Here is a 17,919-nt window from a genome sequence, read left to right on the forward strand (position 1 = left end):
TGGGCGCTATGTCAGTACTGCTGGTCATTATAGAAGCATGTGCTGTGGGCGCTATGTCAGTACTGCTGGTCATTAGAGAAGCATGTGTTGTGGGTGCTATGTCAGTACTGCTGGTCGTTAGAGAAGCATGTGTTGTGGGTGCTATGTCAGTACTGCTGGTCATTAGAGAAGCATGTGTTGTGGGTGCTATGTCAGTACTGCTGGTCACTAGAGAAGCATGTGTTGTGGGTGCTATGTCGGTACTGCTGGTCATTATAGAAGCATGTGTTGTGGGCGCTATGTCAGTACTGCTGGTCATTATAGAAGCATGTGCTGTGGGTGCTATGTCAGTACTGCTGGTCGTTAGAGAAGCATGTGTTGTGGGTGCTATGTCAGTACTGCTGGTCATTAGAGAAGCATGTGTTGTGGGTGCTATGTCAGTACTGCTGGTCATTATAGAAGCATGTGTTGTGGGTGCTATGTCAGTACTGCTGGTCATTATAGAAGCATGTGTTGTGGGCGCTATGTCAGTACTGCTGGTCATTATAGAAGCATGTGCTGTGGGTGCTATGTCAGTACTGCTGGTCATTAGAGAAGCATGTGTTGTGGGTGCTATGTCGGTACTGCTGGTCATTATAGAAGCATGTGTTGTGGGTGCTATGTCAGTACTGCTGGTCATTATAGAAGCATGTGTTGTGGGTGCTATGTCAGTACTGCTGGTCATTAGAGAAGCATGTGTTGTGGGTGCTATGTCAGTACTGCTGGTCATTATAGAAGCATGTGTTAAGGGTGGTATGTGTGAGTACTGCTGGTCATTTCACATGCATGTGCTGGGGCTCAACTTTGCATAAAATTAGCATACAATTTGCATCTTCTCCGAGTTACTGACATGTCAATGACCATCACCGTTATCAGCCTGACTGAGAACTGCAGAAGGTGGAGCTCATTACAGCTGGCCAATCACATGACTACAACTTTGGCTAGCATGAAAATGTTATGTAGCTGGGAGTTCAGCCATTCAAATGCATTTCCTGACAAATCTGATTATCTGCATACAATCTGCATGACATTTGCATACACGTCAGAGTTATTTGCATGTCACTGACCCCTCCCCCACCTAAAGCATTGGCCATACATTGAGCAGCAGTGAATGTATAGCTTGATGAGACAGTGGAAGCAATGTGTTACTCCTTTGACAACAGACCTATATGTACTTCTAGCAAGAGATCTGTGTTATGTTTGTAGAGCAATGTGGTGTCACTTCCACATTCTTATTACCGCTGTGTCCTCGTGTCACTCATATGCCCCGTGTAATGTACATGTTTCTCTCTCTTATTCCTAATTAAGGAAATAAGGAAACTGAGACTGGGGATGGTCTGACATTTCCATCAGAACGCCGATTTCCAAAACAGAAACGCCGCAATGTCAGAATAGCGCATTACAGCAACTCAGAAATGTCAGCCAATCACTGAGCTCAGAAGCATCGGACCAATCAGAGAATGCCGAATATTTCTGTGGAAATGGGAACCCCGCGGATGCCTCCGCACTCTCTGATTGGTGCAATACTACCGAGTATTTCCCAGTCCTGTGATTGTGCTGCAGAGAATCAGTTGTGAGTGGATGGAGTTGTGTGACAGAATCTGGTGAATTGTGAGATAGTGAGTGAGTGAGGAGTGAGTAGACAGACAGATTGTAGTGCACTAGTGAGTGAGAAGGAGGAGTTTGCTGAAGTTAGTGTGATAGAGCAGAAAGTCAGATGTGAGTGTAGAGAGGCCTAGTGACAGTGAGAGAGGGTGTGCTGTAGTGTGATAGAGAGAGCAGAGGCAGATTGTAGTGTAGTGCAGGGATGGATCTGTACTGTCACCAGCCGCCCCCTGACCAACAGCATCTCCTCCAACATCCCCAGTTGGTACAAAAATTATCCAACTGAAACTCCTCAGTGTATGAAACCACCAACCTCCATTAAGGAGTCGGAGCCATTTTGGGTACCTGGAGTTGGAACTCCACCCTCCCTTGTAGTATAGATGGTCAGATGTTTCCCCTCCCTCCCCCTAAAAGCTTAGGTAGCCCGATAGTCCCATCCCCATTACACAACAGCTACCCACACAGCAGCACCGCCAGTCACTCACCTCTCCTCCTGCCTCCAGCACCGAAACTTCCTCTTCCCCTCATTCCCATCATTAGCCACCACTGTGCATCTCATTCTGCAGCCAGCATCTCTCACATGTGGCTTATCTGCACAGTACTGGTGAATTACGATAGGAAACACCAGCTGCAGAAAGAGATGCACAGCGGTAGCTGATGATTGAGGAGGGGAAGAGGAAGCTTTGGCGCTGGAGGAGAGCGGAGGGGTGAGTGACTGGCGGTGCTGCTATATGGAGGAGGGAGGTGGGAAACATCTGGCGAGTGACGCTCTGCCCACAAGACCAGCCAGTTCCGGTTGCCCACAGCTATTGTGAAGTACTGAAACAATGAAGCAGGGCGGGCAGCCACAGACCGGGTCTGGCAAGCAGCCAAACACACTACACAGCCAGCCACAGGCATCAGCAGGAGAGTCACACGCTCACCCGATCTCTCCCTGCACTGCAAGCTTGCAACTGAAAATTCAATTGCAAACTGCACATTTCCAGCCCACTGCCCAATCGCCCTTCCTCCTGTGGCGCCCTAGGCCATGACCTATGAGGCCTGGGCTTAAAGCTGGCCCTGGTGTAGTGAGTGACTAGTGAGTGAGTGAGAAGGTCAGTTGTAGTGTGTCCAAGAGAAAGTTTGTTTGAGAGTGTAGTGAGTGAGCATTTGTGTAGTGTGTTTACCCTTTTTCATTATTTTTTTATATCTTTTATCTCAAATTTGATATACTTTAATTTTTTTATATATATTATGATTTACATTTTATTTGATTAGACAGTTTCTGTGTTCTTTTTATCTAATAATCGTACTCAATGCCAAGCCGCTGCAGCTAAAGCTAACAAAATTTTGGGATGCAATAAAAGGGAAATAAAAACTCGAGATGCTAGCATAATATTGCCCCTTTTTAACTCTCTAGTAAGGCCACATCTGGAATATGGAATTCAGTTCTGGGCACCACATTACAAAAAAGATATTGCAGTTTTAGAGCAGGTGCAGAGACGAGCTACAAAATTGATACGTGGGATGGAAGGTCTCACTTACCAAGAAAAGTTAGATAAACTGGGTTTATTTAGTCTAGAGAAAAGACGCCTTAGAGGAGATCTAATTAACATGTATAAATACATCAGAGGGCAATATAATAGCTTGGCGGATGAGCTTTTTGTCCCTAGGCCTTCTCAAAGGACTAGAGGACACGATCTGCGCATGGAGAAGAAACGTTTTAGCCATTTATTTAGGAAAGGGTTCTTTACAGTAAGAGTGATTAAGATGTGGAATGCATTGCCACAGGAAGTCGTTATGGCAAACTCTATACCTGCATTTAAAGGGGGCTTAGATGCTTTCCTTGCGTTGAAAGACATCCATGGCTACAATTACTAGGAAATGCCTATTGATGTTGATCCAGGGATTTTATCTGATTGCCATCTGGAGTCGGGAAAGAATTTTCCCTTTTGGGGCTAATTGGACCATGCCTTGTAAGGGTTTTTTTTCGCCTTCCTCTGGATCAACAGGGATATGTGAGGGACAGGCTGGAGTTGTACTTTGTACTGGTTGAACTCGATGGACGTATGTCTTTTTTCAACCAAAATAACTATGTAATTTTTATTCTTCATTTCATTTATTTTAATTGTTTTTATTTTCCTTTTATTTCACTTTTATTTATTTTATTTTTAGTTTGTAAATTGATTTATTTTCGTATTTCAGCTGCCCCAATACATTTGTAGTCTCCCCCCCCCCCATATGTTTGTTCACAATGAAGCACAGCAAGGGTGATGACACTCCAAGCCGCAGGTGGAATGATGGTGGATGAGGCGGATCCTTGTCTGGTTATCAGCAGGCAAGGCCCACCCGTCACATCCACAACCTGTGCAAGGAGAGGACGAGGTGGTGGTTGGCAGCAGCAGGCAAACCCCCCTGACCTGTGCAGTGTTCTCCCCAGAGCCATATACCAGGGCGCGCCGCCCGGCTGATCTCCTCTGAGCGCCCGGGTAAATTATCCCAGTTCTGTGCATTTATTAGTGATCAGAGGCAGCTGTATCAGTGCAGCCAGCCACTGTCACTCAGAGATGCTATCTCCGCCTTCCTCCTCAGCTCCCAGCAGTTGTGTGGAGGGGCAGGGAATGCAGGAGACGTCATGCAGCTCGTATGAGCTCTGAAGAGAGCAAAGCGCGTCTCTCGGAAGGTCCTGCAGACGCTGTCCTCCTCTCCCTGTTCTCAGATAACGCGCAGCTCTGATGTTTGTGGCATGTCCAGCCAGACGCTCTCCTCCTCTCCTTGTACTGGTCCCAGCAGCAGCGGGTATGTGTGTAATCTCGCTGGCTACTACTAATGGAGGAGGGGGGCCTCTAACTCAGCCCCCGACAGCCAGAACTGTAGGATGCTTGACCCTTTGACCCCACAATTCTCCAGTCCTTCTACTGCCTCCCCCAGCCCTGATTGATGCACGAAGTGAGTGTCACTGGTGTGAGGGAGTTGCAGTTTGGAGGAGGAGGGGGGGGGGGGGGGGAGACAGCCAGTGTACAGATGGCCACAGACTCACCCATGGCAAGGGCAGACAGAGGCACAGAGTGATTACTGAGAGACACCCTGGCCCCTTTACAGCCACAACCAGCAATATCTTCTGTGAGTTAGTGTCACATTACAACCAGCAGCCAGGTGCAATCTGTAGATTTGAAAATGAAACTATCAAGATTTTTTTTCCATGTTGCCTAGATACATGGGTGGTGTAAGAGGGATGTCTGATGTGGCCCAGAAATCCTCTTTTCCACTGTGGGACCACCCATGTACAGTGGCTTGCAAAAGTATTCGGCCCCCTTGAAGTTTTCCACATTTTGTCACATTACTGCCACAAACATGAATCCATTTTATTGGAATTCCACATGAAAGACCAATACAAAGCGGTGTACATGTGAGAAGTGGAATGAAAATCATACATGATTCCAAACATTTTTTACAAATAACTGCAAAGTGGTGTGTGCGTAATTATTCGGCCCCCTTTGAGTGCAGTCAATTGCCTATAGACATTGCCTGATGAGTGCTAATGACTAAACAGAGTGCACCTCTGTGTAATCTAATGTCAGTACAAATACAGCTGCTCTGTGACGGCCTCAGAGGTTGTCTAAGAGAATATTGGGAGCAACAACACCGTGAAGTCCAAAGAACACACAAGACAGGTCCAAGAAAGTTCAGGGATCAAGTTATTGAGAAATTTAAAGCAGGCTTAGGCTACAAAAAGATTTCCAAAGCCTTGAACATCCCAAGGAGCACTGTTCAAGTGATCATTCAGAAATGGAAGGAGTATGGCACAACTGTAAACCTACCAAGACAAGGCCATCCACCTAAACTCACAGGCCGAACAAGGAGAGCGCTGATCAAAAATGCAGTCAAGAGGCCCATGGTGACTCTGGACGAGCTGCAGAGATCTACAGCTCAGGTGGGAGACTCTGTCCATAGGACAACTATTAGTCATGCACTGTACAAAGTTGGCCTTTATGGAAGAGTGGCAAGAAGAAAGGCATTGTTAACAGAAAGCATAAGAAGTCCCGTTTGCAGTTTGCCACAAGCCATGTGGGAGACACCGCAACCATGTGGATGAAGGTGCTCTGGTCAGATGAGACCAAAATGGAACTTTTTGGCCAAAATGTAAAACGCTATGTGTGGCAGAAAACTAACAATGCACATCACTCAGAACACACCATCCCCACTGTCAAATATGGTGGTGGCAGCATCATGCTCTGGGGGTGCTTCTCTTCAGCAGGGACAGGGAAGCTGGTCAGAGTTGATGGGAAGATGGATGGAGCCAAATACAGGGCAAACTTGGAAGAAAACCTCTTGGAGACTGCAAAAGACTTGAGACTGGGGCGGAGGTTCACCTTTCAGCAGGACAACGACCCTAAACATAAAGCCAGGGCAACAATGGAATGGTTTAAAACAAAACATATCTATGTGTTAGAATGGCCCAGTCAAAGTCCAAATCTAAATCCAATCGAGAATCTGTGGCAAGATCTGAAAACTGCTGTTCACAAACGCTGTCCAACTAATCTGACTGAGCTGGAGCTGTTTTGCAAAGACGAATGGGCAAGGATTTCAGTCTCTAGATGTGCAAAGCTGGTAGAGACATACCCTAAAAGTCTGGCAGCTGTAATTGCAGCAAAAGGTGGTTCTACAAAGTATTGACTCCGGGGGCCGAATAATTACGCACACCCCACTTTGCAGTTATTGATTGTAAAAAATGTTTGGAATGATGTATGATTCTCGTTCCACTTCTCACGTGTACACCACTTTGTATTGGTCTTTCACCGGGAATTCCAATAAAATTGATTCATGTTTGTGGCAGTAATGTGAGAAATTTAAAGGGGGCCGAATACTTTTGCAACCCACTGTATATAGAAAAAGCTGCTAGTTTCATTGTCAAATCAGCAGAAGGGTAGCTAGAATTTTAAAGGACACTAACTGTTAAAGGAAAAAGGTCCAGTTACTTACCTGGGGCTTCTTCCAGCCCCTTTAGTTGTTGTTCTCCCTTGCAGTCATTCCGCACGCTGTGTTCCTCTCTGAACCCTGCATGTGCAGCCAAGTGTCACTCGCCTCCCCTTTCACATTCCCGTGATTGGTAGCATTTTGCACTTGCGCAGTAACTAAAAATTGCGGGCAAAACACTCCTGGTTACAGGAGCATGATAAAGGAGCTGCGGGGCTAAGGAACAGAGCAGTGTGGAATGGCGATCATGGAGTAGAAGGACTTCAGGGGGCTAGAAGAAGCCCCAGGTAAGTAAACTAGTCTAATTTTTCTTCAGTTAAGTATCGATTTAAGAGATTCTAGTACAAAAGACAGAGCCTAGCCTGTCAATTTATTGGGGGGGGGGGGGGGGCACGCGCGATTCCCCACCTAGTGGCACCCGACCTAACCTTCCACCACCCAGCTACTTTTTCATACCACCCCGGCTGGAAAAAAAATTCTGGGGAGAACACTGCTGTGCAGCGCACCATTGGCCAGCAGCAGCAGCCTCTATCGTGGATTGTATTTGAGGCAGAATGTGGGGAGAAGCCCTCGAGGAGACAATGGGACCAAACACCCAAGATCTGGTGGGGACTGTGGTGAAGGAAATGGCCCGTTTTTTCATAACACAGCCCCCCAAAAATAAAGTCATCCCCAAGTCAACCTCAGAGGTGCCTCATGGCCAGGGGGAGGGCCTATCACTGGATGCACCTTGTCTGTCCAGTCCCCAGGCCGAACTGTTCTGGGACGAGGATTTGTCTTTTGATGATGAGATGGGCAACCGATTGTGGATGCCAACTGGTTCACCTACAGGCAGCAGTGATAGTTTATCCGTCATGCATCAATCAGTCAGGATGGTGCATCAGGAGCAGTCTAGGGGCATGGGCTCCACTGGTAGAGTAGGAAGCAGCAGAGCCAAACACAGGAGCAGGTTGACCAGCAGCCTGCAGCAGTCACCCCATCTGCAAATACCTAGTCCCATGCTGGGCAACAGCCAGCTACTACTAGCAGGAGTGTGTCGCGGTCATCCTCAGCATGGGTCTACTTCACTGTTCATCACGAGAATGAGTCCTGCATAGTCTGCAACCTCTGTGGTGTGCAGTTGAGCAGAGGGTAAGCAGGCACCAAGTTAGGGACACTGGGCATTATGTCCCACCTCAAAATCCTTCAACATGGTACAGTGGGATTTATTAAAGAGAGGCAGGAATGCACAGGGCAGCAGTGGACAGAGTGCGTCAGGAGAAGCAGCAGCAAGAGGCCCCTCTCGTCTTCCTCTATCCATCACTCTGTGCATCATGTGCAGCCTTCCCAGTCCCACTTCACGCCAACCCCCTCTGCACACCAGACAGGAAGCAGCATCCAGACCTCATCAGCTGTCTCCTCCCCCCAGTTTGTCACCCAGCAGCAGGCCTCTCTCCCCGAAATCACTGCATGGCAAGATTGTTGGCCCAACAGCTCCTGCCCTATCAGTTGGTGGAAAGTGCTGCCTTCTGCCAGCTGATGTGCTGTTTGGTGCCACAATGGTGGATCCCCAGCCTCCATTATGTTACCAGGACTACCATCCCAGCCCCCACCAGCATGTAGTGGAATGTGTATCCTGGTTGTTGGACCATGCAGTCGGCGGCAGAGTGCACCTCACTACAGATGCCTGAGGGCCCTTTCACACTGGCACAGCATTTTCACCGCAGCCTACCGCTAGGGCAACGTTAGTCTATGGGGTCTTCTATACCAACGTGGTGCGGCACAATGCGATGGAAGTAACGTTTTTGCCGCATCCCATATGCAAGTGCATACCTACGTTACCGTGCGGCTCTTGCGGCGGACCGGAAGGCATGTAAGACTATGGAGACGCACGTGTTTTTAAACTGCCCGCCACATTTTGACGCGATGCGCATGCGTGGAAGGGTATTTAAGCAATACGCTTCTGTGCACATGATTGCTTCACCAACAGGAACTGAGCGTCACTTCCTGCTTGGCTGTCTGCCAGACAGGGATTACCGTGTACTAAAGCAGTAATCCCTGAAGGCCTGTTGTTGGTGGTGCGGCCCCCAGGGGTTCAAGGGGAGACCAGTCTAACTCCCTTCTGCCCCCTCCTCTGTCCCAGGTAGTGTTGGGCGTAATGACCTGTAATTTATGGATATCTGTAATGACAAGTTGTAATTGCGGCCTACTATAATCCGTAATCCACCGCGGTTACAAATTCTGACTATGAGTGTAATCAGCTGTAATTACAACTTTGAGTCCATTACGGAAGTGCTTTTTCTTTTTTTTACCAGAATGTGCCTAGCAACCAATAGGAATGAGCGGAGCTCTGGCCACACCCTTCCCTATATAAGGCTGATGCCATCTTGGATTATCTCCTTGCTGTTACTCAGCACTGTGTGAGAGGTTGTGCTGGAGAGAGCAGTGCTGTGTATTTGTATTTTGTGAATGATTTGTGCTCATTTGAGATTTACTGAACCTGTGATTAATAGTTTAGTGACTCAGTTTGAGAGAGAGCTTACTAATTTTTAGCTTTGTCATTCAGTTAGAGAGTTAGCTTATTGCAATAGTGAAAGCAAGACGTTTTGAATCAGGATGATGCCATTTATTTGCTAACTTAGAAGAAAAGGAGTAAGCTTTCAGCTATGAAGCCTTCCTCAGACTCGACTCCTGTATACTGACAAGATGTAGAGCACACAGCTTATATGCACTGGACATTAAGGCTTCTTGCACACAGGGACGTTACAGGCGCACGTTAGTGCAGCCTGTAACGCTCCCCCAACGCACAGCAATGTAACACAAGTGGGCTGTTCACACTGCCCACGTTGCGTTACATTGTAACGCAGCAATGTGCTGCATGCTGTGCGGTCTGCACGGCTAAGCCGCGTTAGACTGTTTGCACATGCTCAGTCATGTTGGGGAGGAGGGGAGAGAGGCTGGGCACATGGCTAATTAATATTCACTGCACTGACGTGCAGTGTTTACTTCCTGGACCGGCCGCTCTGTGCGGCGATTGGCCGGGCGGGACCACGTGATGCCGCATGCGTCCAAGAGTACGCATCACGGACGCCAGAGTGAGCTGCACAACGCGGCTCACTCCGATGTCCACACCAGAGAGCACCAGGCGTTGCGTTAGGGGCACGTTATGTGCCCTATAACGTCCCCTAAACGCAACGTCCTGGTGTGTAACTAGCTTTAAAGGAGATACATTTATCACTCACCAATGCTCATTCCTGTAATAATGTCCTCTTCACTAGTCCTCATCACGTCACTCTCCTCCATAGACTGCTGATCACTCCTCACATCTGTTTCGTCTTCTTCCTTTTTAATTGTCCCCATCATGCCACCCTCCTCAGCAGACTGTTGATCACTCCACACATAGGTCTCTCCTTCTTCCTTTTTAATTGTCCCCAACATGCCAGCCTCCTCCATAGACTGCTGATCACTCCTCACATAGATCTCTCCTCCTTCCTTTTTAATTGTCCTCATCATGCCACCCTCCTCCATAGACTGTTGATCACTGCTCATATCGGTCTCTCCTTCTTCCTTTTTTATTGTCCCCAACATGCCACCCTCCTCCATAGACTGCTGATCACTCCTCACATAGACCTCTCCTTCTTCTTCTTTAATTGTCCCCAATATGCCACCCTCCTTCGTAGACTGCGGATCATTACTTACAAAGGTCTCTCCTTTTTCTTCCTTAATTGTCTCCATCATGCCACCCTCCTCCATAGATTGTTGATCACTCCTCACATAGGTCTCTCCTTCTTCCTTTTTAATTGTCCACATCATGCCACCCTCCTCAGCAGACTGCTGATCACTGCTCACATCGGTCTCTCCTTCTTCATTTTTTATTGTCCCCAACATGCCACCCTCCTCCATAGACTGCTGATCACTCCTCACATAGACCTCTCCTTCTTCTTCTTTAATTGTCCCCAATATGCCACCCTCCTTCGTAGACTGCTGATCGCTCCTCACATAGGTCTCTCCTTCTTCCTTAATTGTCTCCATCATGCCACCCTCCTCCATAGACTGCTGATCACTCATCACATAGGTCTCTCCTTCTTCTTCTTCAAATGTACTCATGTCACCCTCCTCCATAGACTGCTGATCACTCCTGACATGTAATTTGTTCTTTAAGGTCAGATCTCAGTTCTGAAATAGATAACAAATTATAGGTGTAAGATATTAGCACTAATAAACAGAACACATAAAACAACATACATAGCTAGGGGGTGATAATATCCCATAAGCTGTGGTATCTGCACATTCAGCACCACAGTCCTCTCTCCCAGTGTGCCTTGCTCATCATCTGGTGCTTCTCTCCTCCTCTCCATGCACACATTCCTGGGAGGTTACAGCAGTGCCGGCAGCGGTAGATGGATGAGGATGTGAAGAGAGAACAGCTGGAGATATAGGAAGATAAGAGCTGAGGCCTGCAGCTAATCAGCTATGAATTATCATTACTTATGGCTCTGGCAGCTGATGATCTGGGCAGATAGGACTGCAGCTACATATCCTGACCCTACCTGTCCATCACCTACTAACCCCAAACCTTCCAAGAGCCATAGCAAAAAAATCTCCCAGCTGGGACAGTGCCAGTACCAGGACAGAAGCAGCAGAGGCCACCCAACCACTGTCCAGCTGCAGCCTCCATCTTCTGTACCTGTCTTATCAGCCACGCCCGTTGTTACCTGGCTTCACCCCCTAGCTGTGACCCACCAGCCATCATCTTTGTGCAGACTCCAACCTCCAATCCAACACCAGTGGCTCCTGACTGCACACTGGCTTCTTCTCATGAGAGATACAATGGATACGGTCAGATGGTGCACCTGTTTCATCTGCTGAAAATGGACACAATGGCCTCGATTCATAAAAGTGTGTGCGGTTAATGAAATCCGTGCGGGAAAACTCTGCGCACGGTACTTTACACTTCTGGGTGGTCATTCATAAAATTTTGTCAGTTGCGATAACAGAGCGGAGATCTCCCGCTCTAGGCTGGCGGAAGGCATGAGGAAACGTAGGAAGCTGCCGGAGTCCCTCCGTGCGCTGCTCTCTGTGCTGCTCCTTGGGAGGTCTGTCCCATTCACTTGTATGTATTCCGCATGGTTATCGCTACATCCCGAGGTAGCGGTAATCCCCGGCCGCACACCGCTTGCGGTAATTTTTATGAATGGGCATTTTGTTACTTTTATTAACATAATCACCGCACAAGGCGGTGATTTATCCCTCTGCTCGCCAATATCGGCTTTTCATGCGGAAACAGCCTTTATGAATACACATTTTGCTTAGATGTCGGTAAAGTCATCTGTTTTCAGTATTTCCACATGTGGGAATGCTTTAGGAATCGAGGCCAATGCAGAGATCCTGTTCTTTCAGCACCTCCCTCCCTGAGACCTCCACTGATCCACAACAACTCTATTGTACAACATTGTATTCATGACTGTTGCTATGAACAGCTGCTGGGAAATGCTATCAGGGAAAGTGTCCCCCTTCACAGGGAAGAGATACCGGCCTGCCTTCCATAACGGCTGGGATAAACATGAAACACCTCTGACAGCACAAGAAGTGATGGAAATCCAGAGATAAGGTAACACAGAGAGTGTGAATACGTGTGAGGCACCAGCTGGAGGTGGGAGCTGCTCCACGAGGATCTTATGGGCTCAGTATTCCATGACATACAAGATCAGCCAATCACAGCTCTGCACTATTCACAGATTATATTATTCTCTATGTCTCCCTCCCTAAGGGGCAATTATGTAAACTAACCCCCTACATAGATACTTTGCATCATTCTCAAGTATAAAGGCAGACTACCCTAACAATAAAACTACTACTCCCTGCAAGCTCTCTCCATAGAGATGCATGCGCCTGGATTCCTGCTCACACCCTTCATATCACTAAACAGTCACCCTTCTCTTCAGTATAGAATTCAGACATCTCTCCATATTTCACTCCAGCCATTGATAACATAGCAATGGAGCTCAAGGGGTGGTCTGACTGGTGGCTGGTCTGGTGGATGACTAATATCTGAAAGACTTGGGAAGCCATCATAAAGGCATTAAGAGGCACCCAGGTGTGTATAAAACTGAGATTAAAACAAAAGAGAAAAAGGGTGAGGTGGCTTACCTAAATAATGATAAATTCATATGTACAAATATAATTATTTTTTTATAAGCACAGGCAACACGTATTGTGGGTCTCTGCCCACTTCCTCGGGCCAAATAAAGTGCTGAAGGGTTACAAAGGCCAGGTGCATCAGGTAGTCTCCCTCCCCAAGTCAACAAGGCAGATGTACCCCCAGTATTAGGTACCCCCCTCCCCAGTACAGATAGCCACTATTAGGCAGCCCACCATCCCCATTACAGATAGCCAGATGTATCCCCAGAATTAGGCAGCCCACCAACTCCAGATTAGATATCATGATGTAACCCGTGTATTAAGCAGTACCCCTAACCAGGTTAGATAGCCACATGTACACCAGTATTAGGCATCCTCCCCTCAAATACAGGCAGATGTATCCCCAGTATTAGGCAACCCCCCTACCAGGTTAGATAGCCAGACATACCCCAAGTATCGATAGCCAGTATCAGGCAGTCTCTCTTCTCAGGACTGGCAAGGGTGCCTGTTTCAACATTTTAGCATACCCGACAAAATAGCATACAAATGCTACTGAGCATGTGCAAAGTCATGCAGGTCATACATTAACCCCATAATGCCCATCAGCAGCATTAACCTTTTCAACCCCAGTTAGCTGCCTGTGTGCTGATGTGCAATCTCCACTATCCAAGTGGACATAGAGTTAGAATAGAACACCCCCAGACCCTTTACCCAAATCAGACAGGCAGCCTCCTCCCCAGTATAGGCAGATGTACCCCCAGTATTAGGTAGTCTCCCAAACATGCAGAGTCATAACTCTGAAGTGTTGGGGGCTGGGGGGGGGGGGGTTATATATAAATCTCATCAAGGGGGATGATCAGGATAGTGACAGGTGTACTATGTCCTCCTCTGTAACAAAGCATGCCCACCCCAAACCTCTGCTCTGCTCCATATATAACAAGATTCACACAATTACCTCTTCCAGCCGCCTATTCTCTCACCTCCTGCAACTTCTCTTCCTGCTGTTACATCACTTCCTGTCTTTGGATTAATCTCCTCCTTTCTGTGCGTTCCACGGGGGAGAGGTGAGCTCGCCACCTTGTGGTGAATAAGCTAACTGCAAGCTCTTTTTGTGGAATCACAAAAATCATGTGGAATCATGCAGTCAGCCTTTGAATGCTATTATTGATATTATGGATGATGATGATGATGATGATTATTATATTTTTTTATTATCAATCACAGCACAACTCCCTTATCTTCATGTCTGTAGGACATTTCACAGGTTAAACTTTGCCAATTTCGATGTATTTTTCTAAATCCACATAGCAGAAAACACATGCAAAATCGAACTCAGTAAAAACCTATGTGCTGCATTCCAAATCACAGCCTCATTTTTGTATTATTTTAAAATTGTACGTGTTTGATCTTCCCACATAGTGCAATAATGCAGTTTTAATATAGTGCTCTACTATGGTTAAACATGCACTTGTTTCAATATATATATATATATATATATATATATATATATATATATATATATATATATACATCCTGCAAAGCATGGGCCTTGAGGACAGGGTTGGGGAACTCTGTTCTAAAGAATGCTTTCAGCACCTTGTTGAATCAATACCATGTAGAATGAAGGCAGTTCAGAAGGCAAAAGGGGGTCAAACACCGTATTAGTATGGTGTTCCTAATAATCCTTTAGGTGAGTGTGTGTATATATATATATATATATATGTATATATATATATATATATATATATATATATATATATATATATATATATATATATATATATATATATATATATATATATATACATACACCCTCTTTCCCCGAAATTAGGACATCCCCTGAAAGTAAGCCCTAGTAGAAATTTTGAGCAAACTTGAAATATAAGCCCTACCCTGAAAGTAAGCCCTAGCGGCAGTAAGGGGGAAAAATATAGAAACTTGTGTTATTACTGAAACCCATGGTAGACACGGGACACAAGAGGACAGGGGATAGAGGATGACACAGGTACAGAGGGGGATACCAGGGGACACTAAAGGTACAAGGGGGGGACAGGAACACAAGAAGTGGATCCAGCAGAGGAAGAGGTGGCACAGTGAGGAAGGCAGGAGGACACACAGCACAGGAACTCCTGTGCTCACAGAAATATAAGACATCCCCTGAAAATAAGCCCTAGCACATCTTTTGGTACAAAAATTAATATAAGACACTGTCTAATTTTCGGGGAAAGACGGATATATATATATATATATATATATATATATATAGATATATATAGATATATATATATATATATATATATATATATATATACACATACACAGTGGCTTGCAAAAGTATTTGGCCCCCTTGAAGTTTTCCACATTTTGTCACATTACTGCCACAAACATGAATCAATTTTATTGGAATTCCGCATGAAAGACCAACACAAAGTGGTGTACACATGAGAAGTGGAACGAAAATCATACATGATTCCAAACATTTTTTTTACAAATCAATAACTGCAAAGTGGGGTGTGCGTAATTATTCAGCCCCCAGAGTCAATACTTTGTAGAACCACCTTTTGCATGATCGCTTAAACAGTGCTCCGTGGGATGTTCAAGGCTTTGGAAATCTTTTTGTAGCCTAAGCCTGCTTTAAATGTCTCAATAACTTTATCCCTGACCTGTCTGGTGTGTTCTTTGGACTTCATGGTGTTGTTGCTCCCAAGATTCTCTTAGACAACCTCTGAGGCAGTCACAGAGCAGCTGTATTTGTACTGACATTAGATTACACACAGGTGCACACTATTTAGTCATTAGCACGCATCAGGCAATGTCTATGGGCAACTGACTGCACTCAGACCAAAGGGGGCCAAATAATTACGCACACCCCACTTTGCAATTATTGAATTGTGAAAAATGTTCGGAATCATGTATGATATTCGTTCCACTTCTCACGTGTACACCACTTTGTATTGGTCTTTCACGTGAAATTCCAGTAGAATTGATTCATGTTTGTGGGAGTAATGTGACAAAATGTGGAAAACTTCAAGGGGGCCGAATACTTTTGCAAGCCACTGTATACACATACACACACACACACCTAAAGGATTATTAGGAACACCTGTTCAATTTTTCATGAGTGCAATTATCTAATCAACCAATCACATGGCAGTTGCTTCAATGTATTTAGGGGTGTGGTCCTGGTCAAGACAATCTCCTGAACTCCAAACTGAATGTCAGAATGGGAAAGAAAGGTGATTTAAGCAATTTTAAGCGTGGCATGGTTGTTGGTGGCAGAAGGGCCGGTTTGAGTATTTCACAATCTGCTCAGTTACTGGGATTTTCACGCACAACCATTTCTACGGTTTACAAAGAATGGTGTGAAAAGGGAAAAACATCCAGTATGCAGGAGTCCTGTGGGTGAAAATGCCTTGTTGATGCTAGAGGTCAGAGGAGAATGGGATGACTGATTTAAGCTGATAGAAGAGCAACGTTGACTGAAATAACCACTCGTTACAACCGAGGTATGCAGCAAAGCATTTGTGAAGCCACAACATGTACAACCTTGAGGCGGATGGGCTACAACAGCAGAAGACCCCACCGGGTACCACTCCTCTCCACTACAAATAGGAAAAAGAGGCTACAATTTGCACAAGCTCACCAAAATTGGACAGTTGAAGAATGGAAAAATGTTGGCTGGTCTGATGAGTCTCGATAGAGTCAGAGTTTGGCGTTAATAGAATGAGAACATGGATCCATCGTGCCTTGTTACCACTGTGCAGGCTGGTGGTGGTGGTGTAATGGTGTGCAGGATGTTTTCTTGGCACACTTTAGGCCCCTTAGTGCCAATTGAGCATCGTTTATATGCCACAGGCTACCTGAGCATTGTTTCCTGGAAACAGAGATGGCGGCATACTCCTGGGTTAGGCTCCGCCCCCTGACCCCATAGGACAGATTTGCTAATAAATTAAACAACCCCGCCCCCCCACTCTTTTTTTCTGTCCTCGTATGGACAGATTTGCTTTTTTTTTTCTATTTTTTTCTTGTTATCTGCCATTTTTTTGTTTACCTTTTCTTTTAAGGCAGTCCTGGGTGGGTTTAGCCTCTCCCGCCCCACGGCGAGCATTGCGGCCTCTAAAGGGGGCTTAGATATGCAGGGGGACCTCCCTTACAGCCGCTCCCTGGTGCTGGAAGCAGGCGTTTCTGTCTGCTATGGCAGATTCTTCCGCCCTCGCTCCCTCTCTCTGCCTCCCTTGTACGGCGTGACGTCACTGGTCTCGCAAGAGTTCGGCTTCCGTCAAGATTGGCCGGACACCAGAAGGAGATCAGCGTCATTACCGGAAGCAGCCAGAGCGGGTGGCAGCGTGGTAGCTGCGGTACCGCTCAGGAACATTGCAGGAGACGTTTTGGGTCTTGATAGCCTGTCATTTTCACTGTGCCTGGTCGGACAAGCTCTAGCCTGGTGTTTGGAGGTAGGGAGCATGGAAGTGTTCCTTCAGGACAGGTAATATGCATTATTCCTTTTTATTTATACCTGTGTATGGTTTCTTTTTAAAGATGGGGGATTCTGTGCAGAAGGTTTCTAATGCTCAGGAGAGGTATTTGAGTAATGGTATCACTCTTATATTATTTTTCAGCACCAGGGTGTTCTATGTAGTGTATGTTTTTGCACATGGGGTAAAAGAGAGCAATCTCCCTTAGAATCCAATGTGGATCTTTTTAGTGGGAACATATCTTTTTGTGTCTCCGCAGTTCGCAAGAGGGAGGAAGGAGGAGCATGGGAACTAAAAGTAGCCAATCCTCTGATGTGCCTCGTTCTCATTCAAAGTCTAGAAGAGAAGATAGAGCATCAAGAAAAGAGTCTCCAAAGAAACAAAACAAGAAGTCTGATAAGAAAAGACAGTTGCCCCAGAGGCGTCACTCTAAGAGACGATCTCCAAGTAGGAGCAGGTCTCCTAGGAGATATTATTCTAGTAGATATTATGGCTCCCGCAGGAGCCGTTCCCCGAGACGTGGACATTATTCTAGGAGATCTCCTTCTAGAAAATATTCTCCAGATTATAGATCTTACAGATCAGACAGACATTCTCATAGCCCTTATCAGAGGCATAGATCTTCAGTGGAGCAAAACCAAGCTACTAGATATGTTCAGCCTGAAAAATCATGTTGTTGGTCATGTGGTCAACCGGCCATGCCGGATAAAATGGTTTGTGAATCCTGTTTTATGGAATTAGGAAG

At 46.1% G+C, this 17,919-nt stretch overlaps 1 protein-coding gene across 1 annotated transcript in view; it reads right to left on the reverse strand.

Annotated features, from left to right (window-relative positions):
• Positions 1-13,710, reverse strand: part of LOC137525341 (uncharacterized) — a 30,025-nt gene extending 16,315 nt beyond the window's left edge. Inside the window, exons 1-2 of the mRNA XM_068246395.1 lie at positions 13,655-13,710; positions 9,801-10,734 (exon numbers count right to left, since the gene is read on the reverse strand). Coding sequence (XP_068102496.1) covers positions 9,801-10,680 — 880 coding nt within the window. The 5' untranslated portion in view covers positions 10,681-10,734; positions 13,655-13,710. The remainder of the gene's footprint in view (positions 1-9,800; positions 10,735-13,654) is intronic.
• Positions 13,711-17,919: the final 4,209 nt, after the last annotated feature.

The sequence above is a fragment of the Hyperolius riggenbachi genome, chromosome 7, assembly GCF_040937935.1.
Source record: "Hyperolius riggenbachi isolate aHypRig1 chromosome 7, aHypRig1.pri, whole genome shotgun sequence".
Classification (NCBI taxonomy): Eukaryota; Metazoa; Chordata; class Amphibia; order Anura; family Hyperoliidae; genus Hyperolius; species Hyperolius riggenbachi.